Source organism: Sminthopsis crassicaudata, chromosome 3 (genome assembly GCF_048593235.1).
Source record: "Sminthopsis crassicaudata isolate SCR6 chromosome 3, ASM4859323v1, whole genome shotgun sequence".
NCBI lineage: Eukaryota > Metazoa > Chordata > Mammalia > Dasyuromorphia > Dasyuridae > Sminthopsis > Sminthopsis crassicaudata.
Genome location: NC_133619.1, coordinates 39,859,512 through 39,879,087, shown reverse-complemented (window position 1 = coordinate 39,879,087; position 19,576 = coordinate 39,859,512). Strand labels below are relative to the sequence as shown.

Here is a 19,576-nt window from a genome sequence, read left to right as displayed (position 1 = left end):
CCTCTACTTTTTCTAAGTGGTCTTATATCCTAAAAACTATTGTTGCTCTTGAATGTAACATATCTTTGCTTGGCAAGTCTTAGATGGCTGAAGTGATTTGGGAATTTTGTGGTTTCCTCACTGAAGCAATCATCTTATTTTTATAATAATGGCAGCAGTAACAGCATCTTATTTTAATGTTGGTAGTTTGGAAGCTAGAGTAGTGGAATTGTAGTCTGGAAGAGCTAATGTCAAATCCAGCTTCAGATACTTATTAGCAATATGACCTTCCACCTTTGTTTCTACATATGTAAAATGGAGATAAATAGCTCCAATCTCTCAGGATTCTTGGGAGGACAAAATAAGCACTTATAAAGTGCTTTGCAAACCTTAAGGTGTTAAGTAAATACTGGGATCACCTATCTATTATCTGTATGTTTATTTAAGTAGGTCAAGGAGGAGCTATTTTTATTGTCTATGACTATCTTTGTAGTTTTATCTTTTCTCTAATTCAGTATCAATTTTGAACCTTGCTCAGTCAGTCTGAAAGCCCACAGCTGTTTCCAAAATAATTCCCATATCAATAACAAATTTACTATCTGTATATAGTAGAGACACTCAGAATTCACAAGAAATAAAATCTATGAAGGACCTAGTAATTAAACCCATGGCTTGTGATATCCATACACAAATGTACAAAATATGAGTAACAATCAAGAAAACCAAGAGATCTTACTGCAAAAAGACAAATTAGACCTTACAGATTCAAGTGCCATTCAAATACTACCTGTCTGTGACATGGAGGAAACCCTGGGTTCTTAAAGGCTATCCAAGTAAAGTACAAGTTTGGAAGTGTTCTATCTGCTGATTTTAGAAACTTAGTTAAAGGTCCAGGCAACAAATTATACATACTTTCTAGGGACAGACTTAATGAGGGGCTCATCACCATTAAATCAGCCATATCAGATCTTAAGTAATATAAACCAAGACTCAAAGAAAAAATATAAAAAGACCTTTCCTTTCCACATTCCTATGTAACCCTTTTCTACATCTAAGATAGCAGTATCAGAAAAGGAAATAAAGCTACTAAAAACATATAGTTTTTAGACAGTACATAAGTATTAATTTAACTATTAGTATTCTATTTGTGAGATATTTGTCCAATAATTAAATGGCAGACGCTGTTTCAGAGAAACAATCTTGACATTCTTGATATAAACAAAACCAAGTGGAAAGAAGAAAGGCTCACATGTTGCCCTTGGAAAACCAAATAAGCTGGTAGAGTTAGTTTTATTGTTCAATTAAAAGAAACAATAAATATTCTGTGGGACATTTAATATCTCATATTATTATGCTTATGATAAGTATTTGCAAAAGCATTACCATGTTTTGTGTCGAGCTTATGAAGAACTAGATATAAGACCTGAAAAATTAAATCAACATACAGAGTAATAATACTCAATGACTTCATTGTAGAAATAGGGTTAGGGAATGATTTTTAAAAATGTATCACAAAACCTAGTTTTCTAATGTAAAACACTATCAAGACCAAAAGGACTGTCATTTATTAAAAAACAACAACAACACTACTTTTATATGTGTGAAATTTTTCTTGATGAACAATTAGAAGGTGCTAGACATAGCGCATAGCTGACAAACAAGCATTTATTCAAGCTACTGGGTGTGAAATGCTACACTAGGGGTTAAGGATCCAAATAAAAAAAGTAAGCATACTAAAGTTCCCATTACTGGAGATGTTCAAAAAGTAAGATGAGTGATCACTTGATGGAAATTTTGGAGACACAATTCATGACACTTGGACTAGATACAATTAGACTAGATGATAGCAAAAGTTCAGTCTAACTCTTGAATTCCATATTTATAAAATGAAAAGCTAAATGTAATGAAATTTATATGAATAAATTTGTAATTTAAAAACAAAAGAAAAACATTTGTCAAACTATGTATCTTGATTTGGAAATATGTTCCTTATCCCTAAATTCTTAAATTAAATTCTACTCAATAAAACCAACACAAATACTTAGAACTACACACCTTGAGATTAGTTTCTCCATCTAGACTAGCTGTTGTAACATGGCATGAACCATCTACTCTGTCGGAAGACAGAAGCACCAAATCAGCAGGAAAAATCTCATCTTTGGCAATTCTGACAATATCCCCTACCTAGGAAAAAAAAAGGTTTGAAAAATTAAAATGTCTTAAATTACAGAGGAACACATTTTTAAAAAGTTCCATTATATCTTAAACAGAGTATGACAGAATTTCCATGGGTAGAAGCAGATTACTATTTTAAGTCAAACCATCCCAAATCTAATGCTTTCTATTATTACCAGATGCATACCCGGATGTTTTTTGATCTAGTTTTCACAAGGCCACCACTACGAACAACATAAACAGGTGCTCCATTGACTTCATTATCTGATTTGTGTCGTAACCAGTCTTCATACCCCTGTAAATATAAGAGCAGAAAAATTAAACTGTTTTTGTAACTTTTAAACATTCTCAATTCTTCCTTTGTTCCAAAAATTTATCATAAACCCAGGCTGTCCCACTGTAAGTCCTTTGCCACCTTCTCTTGGGATACTGCAATAGCTGCTAGCTGCTTTGCCTACTTCAAATCTCCCCTCCCCCCCACTCAACTCCCTCCCTCAAGATCTGTTAGCTCATCTTCCTAAAGGACAATTCTGACCATGTCCCTCCCTCTGTTCCCTCCTTTTTTCAGAATACACTACAAAGTCCTCGTCTTTTAGAGCCCTTCCCTAGGCTAGTTCTTTACACCTTACTCAGTGACTTGGGGTCACAGGCCTCTGGGCATTTTCACTGGCTGAACTCCCTGAGAATTCTCTTCCTTCCTAAAGTGGCTTCTCAGATAAAATCCCACCTTTTGCCAAAGCCTTTTTTGGTCCTTATTCAGGCTGGTGCCTCCCCCTCAGATCACTTCTATGTTATCCTATACACAGTAGTTTGAGTGTTTTTCCCCACTTTACACTGAACTTGAGAGCAGACACCACATAGGCCTTTCTTTGTATCTCCAAGTCTAGTGTCTAGCACATAAAAGATGCTTGTAATCATGCTACAACAATAGACTACTGATATTAAAAAGGGCTTTTGCTTTTCCTGAATTAGTTTGGAATCATTAAAGGGGTGATGCAATTTCTTGAAGGCAATTCAACCTGGTCTCGATCACTGGCATTAAGGAAGTTTGTTTGACATAAACCTCCATGTTGGATGAAAGCCTTTAAAATCTGTATTTTGCCCAACCAACTCAAAAACTTTTTTGGTAATTAAAAACAAAAGGATTAGTGAAGTCTTCTTGTTTTGTTCCTTCCAATCAAAAGGTTAAATAGTAGGATGAGGTCTGCACAGAGAATGGTTTGTAAATGTCTACCTATTCCTTCTTCCTAGTTCCATTTAAGATATTCTTAATTATTGCAGGATAGTTTATTCTCACAAAAGACTTTAATGAGATGGGTAGTTATGGATTTTCTATCAACTGCCTACTGGTAGGTATTACTTAATCCATGATGCCCACACTGCCCCCATTCTTTGGGTATCTTTGCCCTTTCTGAGATATCTTGTGAAGTGATTGTTCATTGCTTTCAAGACTGTGGTGCCTTCAGCACAGAAGCTCTATGGAAAGCCCCCAGTGGGAATTTTGGCTGGTCTCCCAATCATCCCATCACCATTTTCCAAAGAGCCATTCTTTCTCTTCATTGGGCTTTCACTTTCACTATTTTATAAGGTGATAATACTCTTAGTTTTCTACTCAGACTTCTACTAGGGTATGGGACCTTGCCGAGAGGGAGTACCAAGGCCACTTCAACCTTTGGGGCACAATAAGTTTTCTGCCACATTGCAGAAATGCCCTTGTTGAACAAAGGAGCAATAGATTTATGACCATAGGAACAGGTGAGCCTGAAGATCACAGCCAGTGGCTTGTGAACAGGGATATCTAGACAAGGGGAGAGCCTGGGAGTGAGTTAATGAATTGCTGGATTGACTCTCCTCCCATTGGCAGATACCATGCATATGCAAAGCCCACTGATCAAGCTAGCAAAAATGTTTATCAACAAGGCTGTAGGGCATAATAAATTAGAGCTCTTTTCACACACTATGAATCTCCGCCTCATCCACCTCTTTATCTCTTTTGAGATCAAAGGGCTTATATGCTTTGAGCTCTTAAGACAGCCACAATAGCCTTCTGCCATATTCTTATCTTCAATATTTTACAAATGAGTTTAAGATCTAAATTAGTATTGTTCTTAGTGAAGATAATACCAAGTCCTCTCTCTACTGGGCAGAGATCAAGTGCATCCTGGACTCTTTTTGGTTTCTTGTTATGGTGACGACTGTATCAGTTAAACATGAAAAAATAAGAACACACATCAAGAGATTTCCCTTTTTCTCTTTCCAACTTTTCAGCACAGACAGTTCATTTAAACAGATAAGGATAATAAAGACCACTGCAATTGCTTCCCACAACATCCTCTCACGTAGTTCTCCTATTTTGACTTGGATTTTAACTTTGTTCTAACCAGTCAATAACTGGGTATACACAGACCGCTAATTCTGCTATTACTCCTCTACCATAAACCAGTCGTTTCTTCTTTGTTCATATTTATTCAATTTCGTTTTTTGTGCAATTGCTCAGAGCTCAACATGATCAGCATTCTCTTCTAGAAGACAGTATTCATGATACACAGGCAAGAAGATACTCAGCACTTTACAGTACTTTAAGTACAAACTTCTTCTGCAAAGTTATATCTTACTGAGCAGGACAGAACAGAAGGCTATGATCATTTTAAGACTTATAAATTACTTTATAAAAACTCTGTTTAAAGAATACTTGATGAATTCAACTGAAGTTGATCAAAGTATGTCCCTCAATTTGCAGTTTAGAAAATCAAGGCCCATATTCTTGGCTTGAATATGGGCCAGGGATACAGCTGGCAGGTGCCAGAACTGGAAGTCAAACCCAGGTCTTAAGAGCTGGAGAACAGCCCGCCTTCTCCACTGCCCTAAGTTCCCTAGTATGCTCCAAACAATCTCTACTATTACTTAATCAAACAATAGCCGTATCCACACACTAGCACTCTATTACAATTATTGTTAGCCCAACTCAGGTGTGCATTTAAGGAAAGATTAAAAGGAATAAAAGGAACTGGGCAAACACAAACCCCGCCTGTTTACCAAAAACATCACCTCTAGCATTTACTAGTATTAGAGGCACTGCTTGCCCAGTGAGTAATAACTTTAATGGCTGCAGTATCCTGACCGTGCAAAAGTAGCATATTCACTTGTCTTTTAAATAGCGACTAGTATGAATGGCATGAGGAGGGTTTAATTGTCTCTTATTCCCAATCAGTGAAATTGACCTTCCCGTGCAGAGGCAGGAATACTAATACAAGACGAGAAGACCCTATGGAACTTAAGACACATAACTTAATTATAGCTGTCTACTGACCAAAATGGAGTGTCACTCAAATGGTGCCCAATAAAGCCACAGTCTGATGATTAGAGCCTTTCAATGCAACATGTTTCTTGTCAACTGCAGGCCCTTCTTAATTTTCTCTAAGTTGCTAATTAGACCCTGATCTTGAGCCTTCTTGTCCTTGGGGCAACTGGGAGCAGCAGATCCAGGCCAGGGACCTATCACAGGACTACTCAGTAGGATGAACGAGGTATCTAATCTCTGAGAGCCTCTGTTTCCTCATCAAGTGGGGATAATAAGAACTAATTATGATCTTATTACCCATGTTTTCTTTCTCAACATGACTAACATGGAAACGTTTCACATGGAGACACATGTATAACCTACATTAAATTGTGTGCCTTCTCAATGAGTGGGAGAAAGAATATGAAATTTAAAAATAAAAAAAGAATACTAAAAATTTTTTTACATATAATTGGGGAAAAATAAAATTCTAAATTAAAACAACAACAACAGACTGCCCTTGGGGAATGAAATAGAAAGGAGTGAAGGTAGAAGTGGAAGGTGAGTAGAAATAAATTTGGGTCCAGATAAATTGTCCAATGCAGGGCAATGATGAAAAAGAAAGGATTAAGGATCTACAAAGGGAAGTCTATGCTCGAGGGGGGCCAAGAGAGCTCTTTTTCTCTGTCTCTGTCTCTGTGTGTGTGTGTCTGTCTGTCTGTCTCTCTCTCTCTCTCTCTCTCTCTCTCTCTCTCTCTCACAGATTCTGAGCAACTTATAATATAGTCTACAAGAGAGTTCCTAGAGTAATTAATTGTAAGGTTAAGTGACTTGACCAGGATCACACATCAGAATACTTCAAGGGAGCACTTGAATCTAGGTCTTCCTAGATTAGAGCTCCACTCTTCAGCAACTATTCCAAACTACCTTTCTTTTCAAAAACAAAATAAATATTACGTCTTTCTTAGTCGAATTATTACCACAATCCCACACTATAAATTACTATATAACAGAAAAAAATTAGGGACTTACAAATAACTTCTAGAGAAAAGGATTAATGATGGGAACCAAATTCATACCTGCTTTATGGCTGTTACAGTTATCACAAAGAATAACGGAAGTCCACTAGTAACAGGACTCGTGGGAGTATCAATCATAAGCTGTAATTTTTTAGGAAAAAAAAAAAAAGATTTTACAATGTTTTTAAAATGACATTTTAAAAAAAGTTTTTTATTACTATTTTTTTACATTATTTCACAATATATCCCCTTTCCCCCTTCCCATTCATGAAAACAACTATATCTAATTTTTTAAGAGTAAAAAACAAAACAATTTATCATAGCAACCAAGTCTAGACAGTATATGCAGTGCTAGGTATATTCTCATTTCTCTTCTTTTGAGAGAATGCCCCCCCCCAAAAAAAAAGGTCTGAATTCTCATTAAGTTTTCACAATCCATGAGGTACACTGGAGTGCCTAGATATTTGTCTAAGAAAATTATAACCTTTTTTCCCTTCAATATTTTATTTTCCAAATACATGTAAAGATAGTTTTCAACATTCATTTTTGTAACATTTTGTGTTCCAAATTTTTTTTTTCCTTCCTCCATTAATTTCCTCCTCCCCAACACAACCAGCAATCTGGTATAGGTTATACATGTACAATACTTTAAAATATACTTCCATATTTGTCATGCTAGGCAAGAACAAAATCAGACTACAAGGGGAAAAGTCATGAGAAAGCAAAAGAAAAAGAAAAAAAGAGGCGGGGAGGGGAGAGTGAAAATACTACATTTTGATGACATTTTCCATCCTAAGTCTATTGGAAGAATTATAAAAATCTTTCAAACTACATGAGATTTCTTTGTAGATCTCCAAAAGAAACACAGAATACTTTCTAAGCTGCTAGAAACAGGTCATCAATTTTCATCCCTAAATGGAGCACAAGTTCCAGTTTAGTGAAAAAACTTAGCTTTGAGTTAAAGGAAAACTTTTTGTAAAGCAGTATTAAAAGACATAAATTGGGCTGCAATTATGATTTATATGATATGATCTGGATATTATTACCATTTTAAATAATAATAGTTCTCCCATTTATGTAAAGTATTTTAATATTTATAAAGTTCTTGGTATACATTATTAATCTTAACTTCACACAATCCATGTGAGTTATAAAATCTCAATTCCAGGTTTATTACCATTTTATGGATGGGAAAAGTGAAGGACAGAGAAGTTATAATCACATAGGCAGTGAGTATCAGTGGTGAGATTTAAATTCACCACTTTTCCTGACACTAAGGCCAGTATGTGTCAGCTTCTTATGGTCTGTACCATCGAAGTTTTCAGGACTGGCTCAAGAGATCAAAAAAAGGGTTGCTGTAGAAACTGTGGATTGCTAGTTAGAATTGTCTCCATCACCCTGTGAGGGGGGCAGGCCGATTCCTTCAGACAACTGGCAATCAATGAAAATGGGTAAGAATATGAATAAATCAGTATAAACTAGCTGTGAAAACTAAAAAAAAAAAAAAAAAAAAAAGTTACTTTGTATGCTGAAGATCACAGTACAAACTCCACACATCATACTTCTAAAAGCTTTAAAATAATCTGTGAGGTTTTTTTGTTATTTTAAATGCCTAGAAGGAAAAGCTTTTGGAATTTTACAGCTAATGTAAATCATGATATTATACATAAAACTACAAATTCTGAACATTTTGGCAAGTTCTACTTTTTGAAGTGACAATAGATAAGAAAGTGCTCAAAGAAAACAAAATGACCATTATTTAAAAATTTGAATGTTAGTCACTACTAATCTCACTTATAGGTGCATACATTTTAATATAAAAGTTCTAAGCTCAAGAGCTTATTCAACAAATATAAATGTTATCTGCTGTACTTCAAAGACATTCTAAGAAGTGAAAAAAGGGGAAAAAATAGAAAATGGATCAACCAATGTAATGCAACTGACACAAAACAGAGATTCTAATTATGAGACTACATAGAAAAGTCACACTCCTAGAAAAATAAACAATGTTAACTGTGCAGATTTGGTGGCATGTACATGTGAATAAGTATGCCTTTAAAACTAGCAATCTGATTATCTAAATGCCAAAAGTCAGCTTGTTTGTATTTCTTAAATATGGGATAAAGAGGCACTCCTTCCTGTGAAATATGAAGGTGTAAGCTCAAATATTTATGTATTTTGTGTGCCAAGAGGTTTTTCTCAAAAACAATGCCACCTTTATGACAGATGAACGGTCAGAAAAGTACTATGCGCTACATATTATATTTTATAGTATTTATATTCTAAATTATATATTTTGAAAGAGGCTAGTCTAAATTTCTGCCTGATAAGCTATCGGTACTTGAAAAGTAACTTGTTTTTTGTTCTCCATTTCTGTACCTCTTTGAACTATCTGTGTCAAAAAATTCACTGCCAATTTTATCAGTGCTTTTGATCAAATAAAAAAAAATGTAATTAATCCCAAGTTTGATAAGTTGGCTCCTAAAACCAAATTATAATATAGTTCACAACTTAGCATACCTAGAAATAAACTTTATTTTTTTCGATTCTCTCTCCACTCTACTCTTTTATAAATTGTTTTCAAAATTCTCTCTTTAAATTTTTTTTTCATTTAAAAAATAAACATCCTACTAAATATTATAATCAAGTAAAATATGATTAGCTATATGAGAACTTACCTGGACCAAAAAGATAATAAGAAAGTAAAAGTTTGCTACTCTTCTGAATTGTTCAAATAAATTTTTTGGAACAAAATTCCACACTGTATACTGAAAGAAAAAGAAATATACATTTGAGTTATGCAGAACACACCAAAAGCAGTCAGCTGAGCACAACCCAATGAAACCCACAGGCCCTGTCCTGTTTTATTTAGCTTTTCAATGAGTTTAAAAAGCTTTCAATCAGCTTTGATATGTATATTTTAAACTACTTCAAAAAATACTTTTTAAGTGCAGAAAAACAGACTTCAAATTTCAGAGTGAGAAAAAACTTGACTAAAACAACTACCTGCCCTCATGATAGTTAAAAGTCTATGCTTATTTACATATATGAAAATCTTAAGACAAAACAGCATAAGTACAAATGTATATGGGAGGATGAAGGGGGGTCAGGAAAATAGGTTGAGGGGAAGAAAAAAAGCAATGGTTTCCTTAAAGTGACAGCAGTGTTTAAGTTGGGTTTTAGATGAGCAGAAAATTCAACAGGCAAAAGGAGTAAGGAAGCATTTAAATGTTTTGCTTTTTATCATAGACTTAAAAAGTATTAGCATATAAACATTTTCTTATATCAAGAATAGAGAAAGATAAAATTATATGTGATATTATTGTTTATTTCTATCACATAGTTTTCTAAATACATGTTAGGGCTGAGTTCTAACATCGTCCTGCCTATTTATGTATCCTTCCAAGTTTTTTTTCTGTTATTTATTTTTAAATGTTTACTGGTGCCTTTTTTCTATCTTGTCTTGATATCACTGTTACTCTATCAGTCCCCCCTCCCAGTCCTCCCTTATAACAAAGCATTCTCAAGGAAAACACTAACATTCATTTATTGGCCATATGTGAAAATGAATCATTAATTTGTGCACTTTTTTCTCATCCATCATTTATTTGCCAGGAGGAAGTTAATTGTGCTTTATCACCAGTTCTCCAGATCAATGCGAACCACAGCAATCAAAATTTTAAGTATTTCAAAATTACTTTATTTACAATGTCACAGTCAATGAACAAATTGTTTTGATGTTGCCCACTTCACTCTGTCAGTTCATATGAGTTCTCTGAGATTTCAGATTTCACCCCTTTCTTCACTTCTGGAAGCACAATCATATTCCTCTTCATTCATATAACTTATTCAGACATTCCCTTGCTGATAGGCATCTACTTTGGTTTCAGCTCTTTGCTACAACAAAGCAACTGCTATAAACACTTTAGTGTTTCTTTTTCCGATTCTCTGGAGCATATATCCAGAAGAAGAGTCACTCATTGGTCAAAGGATATATATATCTATTTGGCAAAATTCCAAATTGTTTTATAAAATGGAGCAATTCACATCTCCACCAACAAGGCAATAGTGTTCCTAGCTTCCTTTGGCCCATCCAACAACTGCCATTTTTTTTTTTTTTTTTTTGGTCACTGCTGCCAGTCTGATGGGTATGAGGTCAAACTTTTAAGTGATTTACAGCATTTTTTCACATGGCTGTGGATAGTTTCTACTCAGTCCCTTGAAAACTGCCTAGTCATACATCTTTTGATCATTTCTTTAGTGGAGAAGATTAGGCAGGGCAATGGATAGTGTTCTGGGCCTGGGTTCAGAAACACTCGAATTCAAATTCAACCCAAGATACTTTCTGTGTCTGAGCAAGTCACTTAACCTATGTCTGCCTTAGCTTCCTCAATTGTAAAATGCTGTACTGCTGATCATGATAGGTATTAAGTAAATGCTTATTCCCTTTCTCCCTCTCATTCCCATAGATTAGTATCAATTTACTACATGCAATGGATACTAGGCTTTTATCAGAGAGATTTGCAGCAATTATTTTTTCTCTCTTTTAGATTCTAGCCCCATTTCTTTATAGGCCCCTAGGTAGACAGTGGTTGGAGCCACAGCCACTGACTCTTACTGGAGTCAGTAAGACTAGAGTATAAATTTGTTCTCTGACACTTATTAGCTATGTGGCTCTGGTTTCCTCATCTATGAAATGAGCTGGAGAAGGAAATAGTGAACCATTCTAGCATCCTTGCCAAGAAAACCCCAAAAGAGACCACAAAGAGTCAGGCACCACTGAAATGACTGAATGACATTTCTTTTCTTTGTGTAAGAACTTTTCAACTTTTTGTTTTAAAAAGGGAATGGCTATGAAGAGATACAGTAGCAGAAACTATCAACTTACTAACAGACTGGATGTGACAGGTGACACAGAGAATAACAAAAGGTAGCAGCAATGTTTCAAACGTGGCTCAACGTTATTCCCTGACAAAAGGCGTGAAGACAGAAATGAGAGCAGATTACGTAAGTTCAATTTTGAATGCCTGAAGTCTCAAGTACCAGAGGGGGATCAAGTGAAAGAAAGGTATCTTACAGACAGTTGGTGAGGTCATCTTCCTAGGTTACTGGCTGAAGCCACAAGAATAAATAAGATTGCTAAGGGATAAGAACGGGAAAAAAGTTAAGAAAAAAATCTTGAGGATTTCCCTTTAAAGGAGACAAAAGGAAGGGGGAAGATTCAGAGGAGCAGTCTGGGAGGGCAGAGAATCAGGAATACACGCTGCCTCTGAAACCCAAGGCATGGCAAGTATCTGGGGGCAATGGTGAACCTCAAAGGGCAAATGTTGAAAACTGCTCACTAGCTTTGGGGCCGGGGTCATCAATGACTCTCAAGAAAGGATTTTTGGAAACTCATTTTCTCACCTTCTGTCCACTTTTCATGATTTATTAGCAATTTAGAGTGAAAAGTGAGAAAAAAATTGGAACCTATCAGTTTGATATCAGGTGCAAAAATGGAAAAGGTCTGATGAGAAAATAAGATGAAGAATGCTATTTTGACAGTATGGTACAATGAACAGAGCATTTGCTTTGGCACTGGGAAGACTTGGGTTCAAATTCTACCTCTGATCTGTACTAGTTTTTTGACTCTAGACATATTACTTAATCTCTATGAGCCCCAGTTTCCTTTTTTGTGATATGAATATAATCACTCATTTATCTCAGACGAGAAAACAAAGGTCAACAAATTTTACATTTGAAGGAATGTTTTAAAATGTAAGCTATTAATACTGGTCATTCTAAACCCAAAGTAATTAAGTCCAGGAGACAGTTAACTGATTTTACCATATAAGTTATGAACTTATATGTCATAGTTCAGGGACAGGAAGAAAAGTAGAAATTTGGAAGAGAGTAGTAAGGAACAGTACTGATTAGTCACACATATTTGTCATATAAATGATCAATGCCAAAAACCAACAAGATCTCAGGTCAGTTTTTAAAGGTAAGTGTATTTTTGTAGCTGGTACAGTGAAATCTTTTTGTACATATTGGGAGATAAGGCCACTCTCACTTAAATTCAATCACTTGCATGCCATGGCATTATCCCTGATTTCATGATCCTCTTCAAGAATGAAGGACAAACAACTTTGTATGAGATGGGATATATGCAATTATCACAAATGTGTCCTGCAGTATCTTTATATATGCTTTTATAAATACTGACAATTAAACAACTATTCAAATAATCTTCTCCCCCAATAAAGAACTATCAGATGTAAGATACTGTCTAGGTACTAATGAAGAAAACAAGAAAAAATGTGCCAAACTCTGCTCTCAAATATCTTATCTTTTAGAAGGGCTTATATGTTACTCTGAGAATTAACTTTCCAACATTTCCAAATGGAGTTATCAGAAAAGGCATCATTAAGTTAAGAATCATATTTATTCCTTCATTTTAAAATTCTGACTTTAAACACCAACAACAAAAGAGAAGCTATATGGGAGGTCTAAAAAGGGATGAAAAAGTTGGAAAAATGAGAACTAAAAGAAGGCCAATAGAAAGAAGCACCAACAGGGCAGTTTTGGAAGGTTATTCAATTTAAAAAAAAAAAAAAAAAAACAACAAAAAACAGTAAGCAGTATTAAAAAAAAAATTCATGGTTTTAAAAACAGTCCAAAGGACTATAAAACTATGCATAGATCCAGCAATACTATTACAAGATCTGTATCCCAAAGAAATCTTAAAAAAAAAAAAAAAAAAAGAATCCACACATACAAAAATATCAATTGCACCTTTTTTTTGTGTATGTGATGATAAAGAATTGGAAATTAAGGAAATGCCCATCAATTGGAATAGCTGAATGAGTTGTGGTAAATTAATATAATGAAATGCTACTTGTTCCATAAGAAATGATGAATAGGCAAGATTTCAGAAAAACCTGGGAAGACTTACATGAACTGATGCTAAGTAAAGTAAGAAGAACCAGAACACTGTACACAATAACAACAATATTGTGTGATGGTCATCTATGTTAGATGTTAGCTCTATTCAGCAATACCAGTGACCCAAGCAATTACAAAACACTTGTGACAGAAAATGCACATTCAGAGAAATAACTATGGAGACTGTGCATATAGATCACAGCATACTATTTTCACTGTTTTTTAATTTGTTTTTTATTTCTTGGGTTTTTTTTTTTTTTTACTTTTTTCCTGATTCTTTCACAACATGACTAATATGTAAATATATTTAACATAATTTTATATGTATAACCTATATCAGGATGCTTGGTACTTTGAGGTGAAAGGAGGGAGAAAAATTTCAAACTCAAAATCTTATAAAAATAAATGTTGAAAACTATCTTTACTGGGGAAAAAATACTATTAAGTGAAATTTTTTTTTAAAAAAGAGAGAAAATAGATGCATCATTAGCATGTTTTCTGGAAGTAGGGAAGGAATGAGTAGATAGATACTTCAGATTAGTGAAAAGAGGGGGCTACAGAAGGGGTAATCGATTGGAGAAGAAATAAAATTGGCTCAGTTGTGCATGTAGATGGATTAGCTTTTGTAAAGAGAAGGACCATTTCTTCATGGGAGATGAGGAAAAAAAGAAGAGAAAGTGCCAGAAGACATCTGAATGATATGAAATGAGGAGGGAGGAAATGGGAGTATATGGAGAATGTTTTCAATTTTTTTAAGTTAAAGATGAGACAAGTTTTTCAGCTAAAAGAGTTGAGGGAAATCTGGTCTCAGACACTTAACACTTCCTAGCTGTGTGACCCTGGGCAAGTCACTTAACCCCAGCCGCAGGGGGGGGGGGGGGGGGAAGAGTTGAGAGGAAGAAATGAAAAGGTTAGAAAATAGTGAGTCTTTACCCTAGTAATGAGGGTCTATGAATTTATCAAACACTATTCTACTATTTTATGTGCACTGTACCTAATCAGTTTTATTTATCAATCTAATTCTTAACCTACTAATCATCTCAAACTAGAGAATCAACTAGATTTAAATTTAAATTAAATTAAAACTAATAACTAGACTTAGATTCAACCTGTCTAAAACTGAACCCATTATCTTTTATCCCTAAACCTGCTTCTCTTCCTAATTTTTCCATTTTTGTCAAGGATACCACCATCCTCCCAATCACATAACAGTTAAGTCATTGCCAACTTTAGATGTATTATTCAACTCTTCACTTTCTCTCACCTTCCATATTTGATCTCTTGCCAAGTACTGTATATCATGCCTTTAGAACAGCTCTCCTATTGGGTCTCTTATCTCCTCTGATACACCCTCCCTCTAGTCTATCTTCCACCCAGCTGTCAAAGTGATCTTCCTAAAGTGCAGATCTGACCTCATCACCACAGTGGCTCACTATTAGCTCTAGGTTAAAACATAAAATCCTTGTTGGCTTTCACAGCCTTTCAGACCCAGGTCCCCTCCTACTTTTCCAGACCTCTTATACCTTACTTCCTCCTCTCCCTTCCTGCCCATGTACTCAGTAAGGCAGAGACATTCACTATTCTTTGCTATATGTCTTGTACAACACACTCCCTTTGCTGATTCCAGGCATTTTTACTAGTTGCACTGTGTCCTAACTTCCTCAACTTTCTGGCTAACATACCTGCTTCTGCAAAAAGTCTTTCCAGATCCTGCTTAATGCTAGTATCTTTCCTTGGCTGATAGTAATTTATATTGCTTTTTACATGGTTATTTGCATTCTACTTCCAGTTATACACTGAGCTCCTCAAGAGCAAGGCTATTCTCACCTCCCACCCTCTTCCTCCCTTGAATTTATATTCTTAGCATTTAGCACAGTGCTGGGATACAAGGGGCTCTTAATAAATACTTGTATACTTGATTAATTTATTCCTACTCAATTGCTTCACAAAGTTGCTTCCATTTAGAAGGGGCATTTCTAATTACTTTACAATAATCAACACATACTCAACAGTTTCTTTCACAAACTGAAAAAGTTTCACAACTTAAGTCTTCTCCCCAAGTAAAATTCCAGGAACATTGTAGCCATAATAAACAAAGCAGTGTATACAAACTCCAGTTTGTTGTCTCAATCCCTCTTGTTTGCTTTTTCTGTGCTAAACCGCAGGTGCATTTCTCCTTCCTTTTATAAAAGGCACAGGGTAAATATTAAATAAGCCTATTAAAAGAGTAGCAAAGAAATGGATCCTCAATATTTTTAATAGGTGACTTTTCTTTACATCACATTCACATGTGTATACATTCCTTCCATTTTCCCCTCCTCAATAAATCTTTAAAGTATTTCAATAAAACCAGCCAAAATAGGTATCTCACACTGTATCTAATATTCCAGATCCATCTAATGCTGCCCCCCCCCCCATCTGTGGAAACAAGTTACAATGGCACATCTCCCTGAACTCTTTTCTGAGTCAAGTCATTAAAAGAGAAACAGTTCAGAGAAACACTGTATTTATCCTGCTTGTCATTTCTTATGCATAGAATTATTTCATTACATTTATGTATCACAATTAGCTCACCCCTCCTTCCTTCAAACTGATGGGCACCTACTCCCCCTCGCCCCCAGTTTTCTGTTACTCAAAGAGTGCTGCTAACAAAACGTTTATATACATGGCTCCTTTCTGATTTTGACTTCATTGAGAATATATGTGGCTCCAGAAAAAGAATGAAACATAAATGACTATGGTAGAATTTTGCATATATTGTCAGATACTATATCAGGTATTTTTGTTTAACTGCCTTTTCTTTGTTAAAAGAGAGCGTTCAAAGGAGGGGGAAGGAGATTGAGAGAGGTGTGGTATATGGAATTCAAGAAACGACTGATTTTAAAAACAAAAGGAATCAAAAAAACTTCTTAAGCAAAGAAAAGATATCTTTCTTGGATGGTCAAAGAATAAGTTTTAAAAATTAAATAGACAACTTCTAAACATTTTTGATGCTTCTATGAAAGGACTAGACAAAGTAGTAAGAACAACGGGCCTGGAATCCCAACACTTGGGAGTTTTCAATTCTGGTAATTTAGAATCTATATGACCTTAAGAAAACCACTTAAACCCTCTGAGTCTCAGTTTCTAGGTCTGGAAAAGGGCCTTACCTCATAAAACTAGTGTAAGAAAAATCACTGAAAAAAGACTCATGAAAAATATCATTCATATTCAAAGAAAGAACTTTGGAGTCTGAATGTAAAATCAAAGCATACTGATTTTTTTTTTTATTTCTTTCTCACTGTTTTCTCCTTTTGTTCTGATTCTTCTTTCATAACATGACTAATGTGGAAATATTTTTAATATGACTGTACATGTTTAACCTATTTCAGATTGATTACTGTCTTGCAGAGGAGAGGGAAGGAAGGAGAAAAAAATGGAAATAAAAATCTCATAAATGTCAAAAACTAATAAATAAAAATTTAAAAGTTAAAATAAATTAAATAAAAAAAACTGGAAATTGTCAAGTGCACTACAAATATGAGCCACTACTATTATATTCATACCATTCATTATTAAAATTAGAATAAAAGGCAGAAACTTATACTTTCTTAATTATGGCAGTTTTTATTGTTGGACTAGAGGTTATCTAGATGTCTACAAGTGTACTACAGTCTTCATTGACTTTCAGCATTTTTTCCTTAAATGATCTATCCTATTTGCACCCTACATGAAGTGTTACATTAAGCTTATTTGCCCAGATCTAACTTTTAGACCTTCCCATCTCATGTCTCTGCTCTGAACTCAGGATTGGAGTCTTTCATTGAGAAAACCCAATGAAGCCTAGAGAAATGAAGAGGCTTGCTCCTCTCCAAATGGACCTCAAGATACCTACTCAACCATCTCCATGCCATATTATTTTATCATATATAGGAAAAAATTAAGAAAAGCACAAAGCAGAAAAGTAAAACAATACCTTGGTATTGTCCAACTTATATCCTATTTAACAGGGGTTCTCAAACTAAGGCCTGGGGGCCGGATGCGGCCTGCTGAGGACGTTTATGTGGCCCACCAGGTTATGGCAAATGGGCTGAGGGACAATGAACTGGCCCCCTATTTAAAAAGTTTGAGGACCACTGCTATTTAAAATGATAAATGGACAAGTCACCTTTTGAAGAGGATGTTTACTAGGATAAGCTGATTAGCAACCTGAGTTACTAAGAATAAATATGTGTTTTGTATCAAAAGAGCCAGCTGAATAATTTACTTAATTTAAAGAATTTGATGTTTGGTTTTTTTCCCCCAAGGAAAGATAAGGAGGGGTTAAAGGAGATGATAAATGCTTCTTAACTTTTAAAATATTCCAAGCAAAATAAAATAAAGCACTTCAAAGCTACACTTTAAGAAATATATTGGTGATTCTTACCTTAGATGATATGATTCGGTTATCTATAAATTTCTGAGGAGTATAAAGGCCATTCTGAGGAAATCTATTTGCTATGTAAATTGTTCTTGTGTCACTTTGATGTGGTGGGTCAAAACCCTAGGACCAAAGAAGAAAAAAGGATTACAATTTATTTTTATATATCACATAACTTCTGGTTTCATTTAATCAAAGATTATTTGTACATATTTTTGGCAGTTTTTCAGTACACCCCTCCCCATGCACGCATTTAATTGATTTGTTCAGTAATAAAAATACATTGGCCTTGTGCTCTATGATCAGATCTATAGTTACATGCAAACATTACATTTCATTAAATCCATTTTAAAATGTTAGAATACATTGTATCCCCAAGCATCCAGTGGTCAAAAAAAAAAAAAAATGCAATTATTTCTTGCCCCTTATAGAGCTTACACTCTGGAAGGGAGGAGAGATCTAATAGATGAAAAGATAAGAAATGTATGAATCAGGCATATTAGAGATGGAAAAGAAGGGAACATGCATTTATTAAGCACCTAACATATGCCAGGCTCTATGCTGAGCACTTTATAAACATCATCTCATTTGAGCCCATATAAAGATAGAGGAGACAAAAAAGAGGTGGGGTCTTGGGTAACCAATTTTAGCATGAAAGGAAAATACATGAAGGAAAATGATATAAAACAAGAAGACTGAAAAAGAAGGTTGAGGTCATATTATAAATGGCCTTGAAGGTCATGCTATGGTGTTTTTATACTTTATTCAGTAAAGTATGGGGAATCATTGAAGATTTTATGAGCAAGAAATGTGCATCAGAGGAAGTGGAAATCTTCAACATAAAGAAAAACCAACTCACTTCCAGTTGATCAATGATGGACAGAGGTAGCTACACTCAGAGAAGAAACACTGGGAAGTGAATGTAAATTGTTAGCACTAATATCTGTCTGCCCAGGTTGCATGTACCTTCGGATTCTAATGTTTATTGTGCAACAAGAAAACGATATTCACACACATGTATTGTACCTAGACTATATTGTAACACATGTAAAATGTATGGGATTGCCTGTCATCGGGGGGAGGGAATAGAGGGAGGGGGGGATAATTTGGAAAAATGAATACAAGGGATAATATTATAAAAAATATATATATATAATAAAAAATTATTAAGTAAAAAAAAAAAAAAAAGAAATGTGCATCAGAAACAATACTTTGACAATACTAGGAAAAACAGACTGAAGAACAAGACTGAGGCTAGGGAGTTCAATGAGGTGGCTCTTATAATAATATAGATGGAAATAAGTGGTGACAGTAGACAGATGGTAGTTGCTGCACTGATAAAAGCTACTAATTCACTAGCTGTAAAAGGATAAAGTAGATGGAAAAGATGACTGAGATAAGAAGTCTAGTTAACTGTGGTACCATCAACCCAAAGTCAAAGATGCTAGAGAAAGGACTTGCATTCTCTGGGCATGAGGATTAATTTTAAGCAAGCTACACAGGAGCTATATAAAACAGAAAAATTACAAAAATAGGTTCTGAAATTGTGAAGAGAAACTGGAACGAGTTAAATTTGAGAATCATTTACACTATTTATGAAAATAAAATTTCCAAGGAAGAGAAGGTAGTTAACTCTAAAGTCATCCAATTCCCTCCCCCCCACCCCCCGCTGGAGTTAAGTAACTTGCTCAGGGTCACACAGCTAGGAGGTGTTAAGTGTCTGAGACCAGATTTGAACTTGGGTCCTCCTGAATTCAAGGCTGATGCTCTATCCACTGCACAACATCCACTTTTGAGTTC

General features: G+C 35.0%; 1 protein-coding gene across 5 annotated transcripts in view; it reads right to left on the bottom strand.

The window, feature by feature from the left end:
- The window catches only part of ATP11B (ATPase phospholipid transporting 11B (putative)), a 123,033-nt gene that overhangs the window by 72,994 nt on the left and 30,463 nt on the right, over nt 1-19,576 (bottom strand). For all 5 annotated transcript variants that reach the window (XM_074298285.1, XM_074298286.1, XM_074298283.1 and 2 more), the window contains 5 exons: nt 17,783-17,899; nt 9,132-9,221; nt 6,514-6,594; nt 2,342-2,449; nt 2,035-2,163 (listed from right to left, as the gene is read on the bottom strand). In XM_074298285.1, the coding sequence (XP_074154386.1) occupies nt 2,035-2,163; nt 2,342-2,449; nt 6,514-6,594; nt 9,132-9,221; nt 17,783-17,899 (525 nt within the window). The remainder of the gene's footprint in view (nt 1-2,034; nt 2,164-2,341; nt 2,450-6,513; nt 6,595-9,131; nt 9,222-17,782; nt 17,900-19,576) is intronic.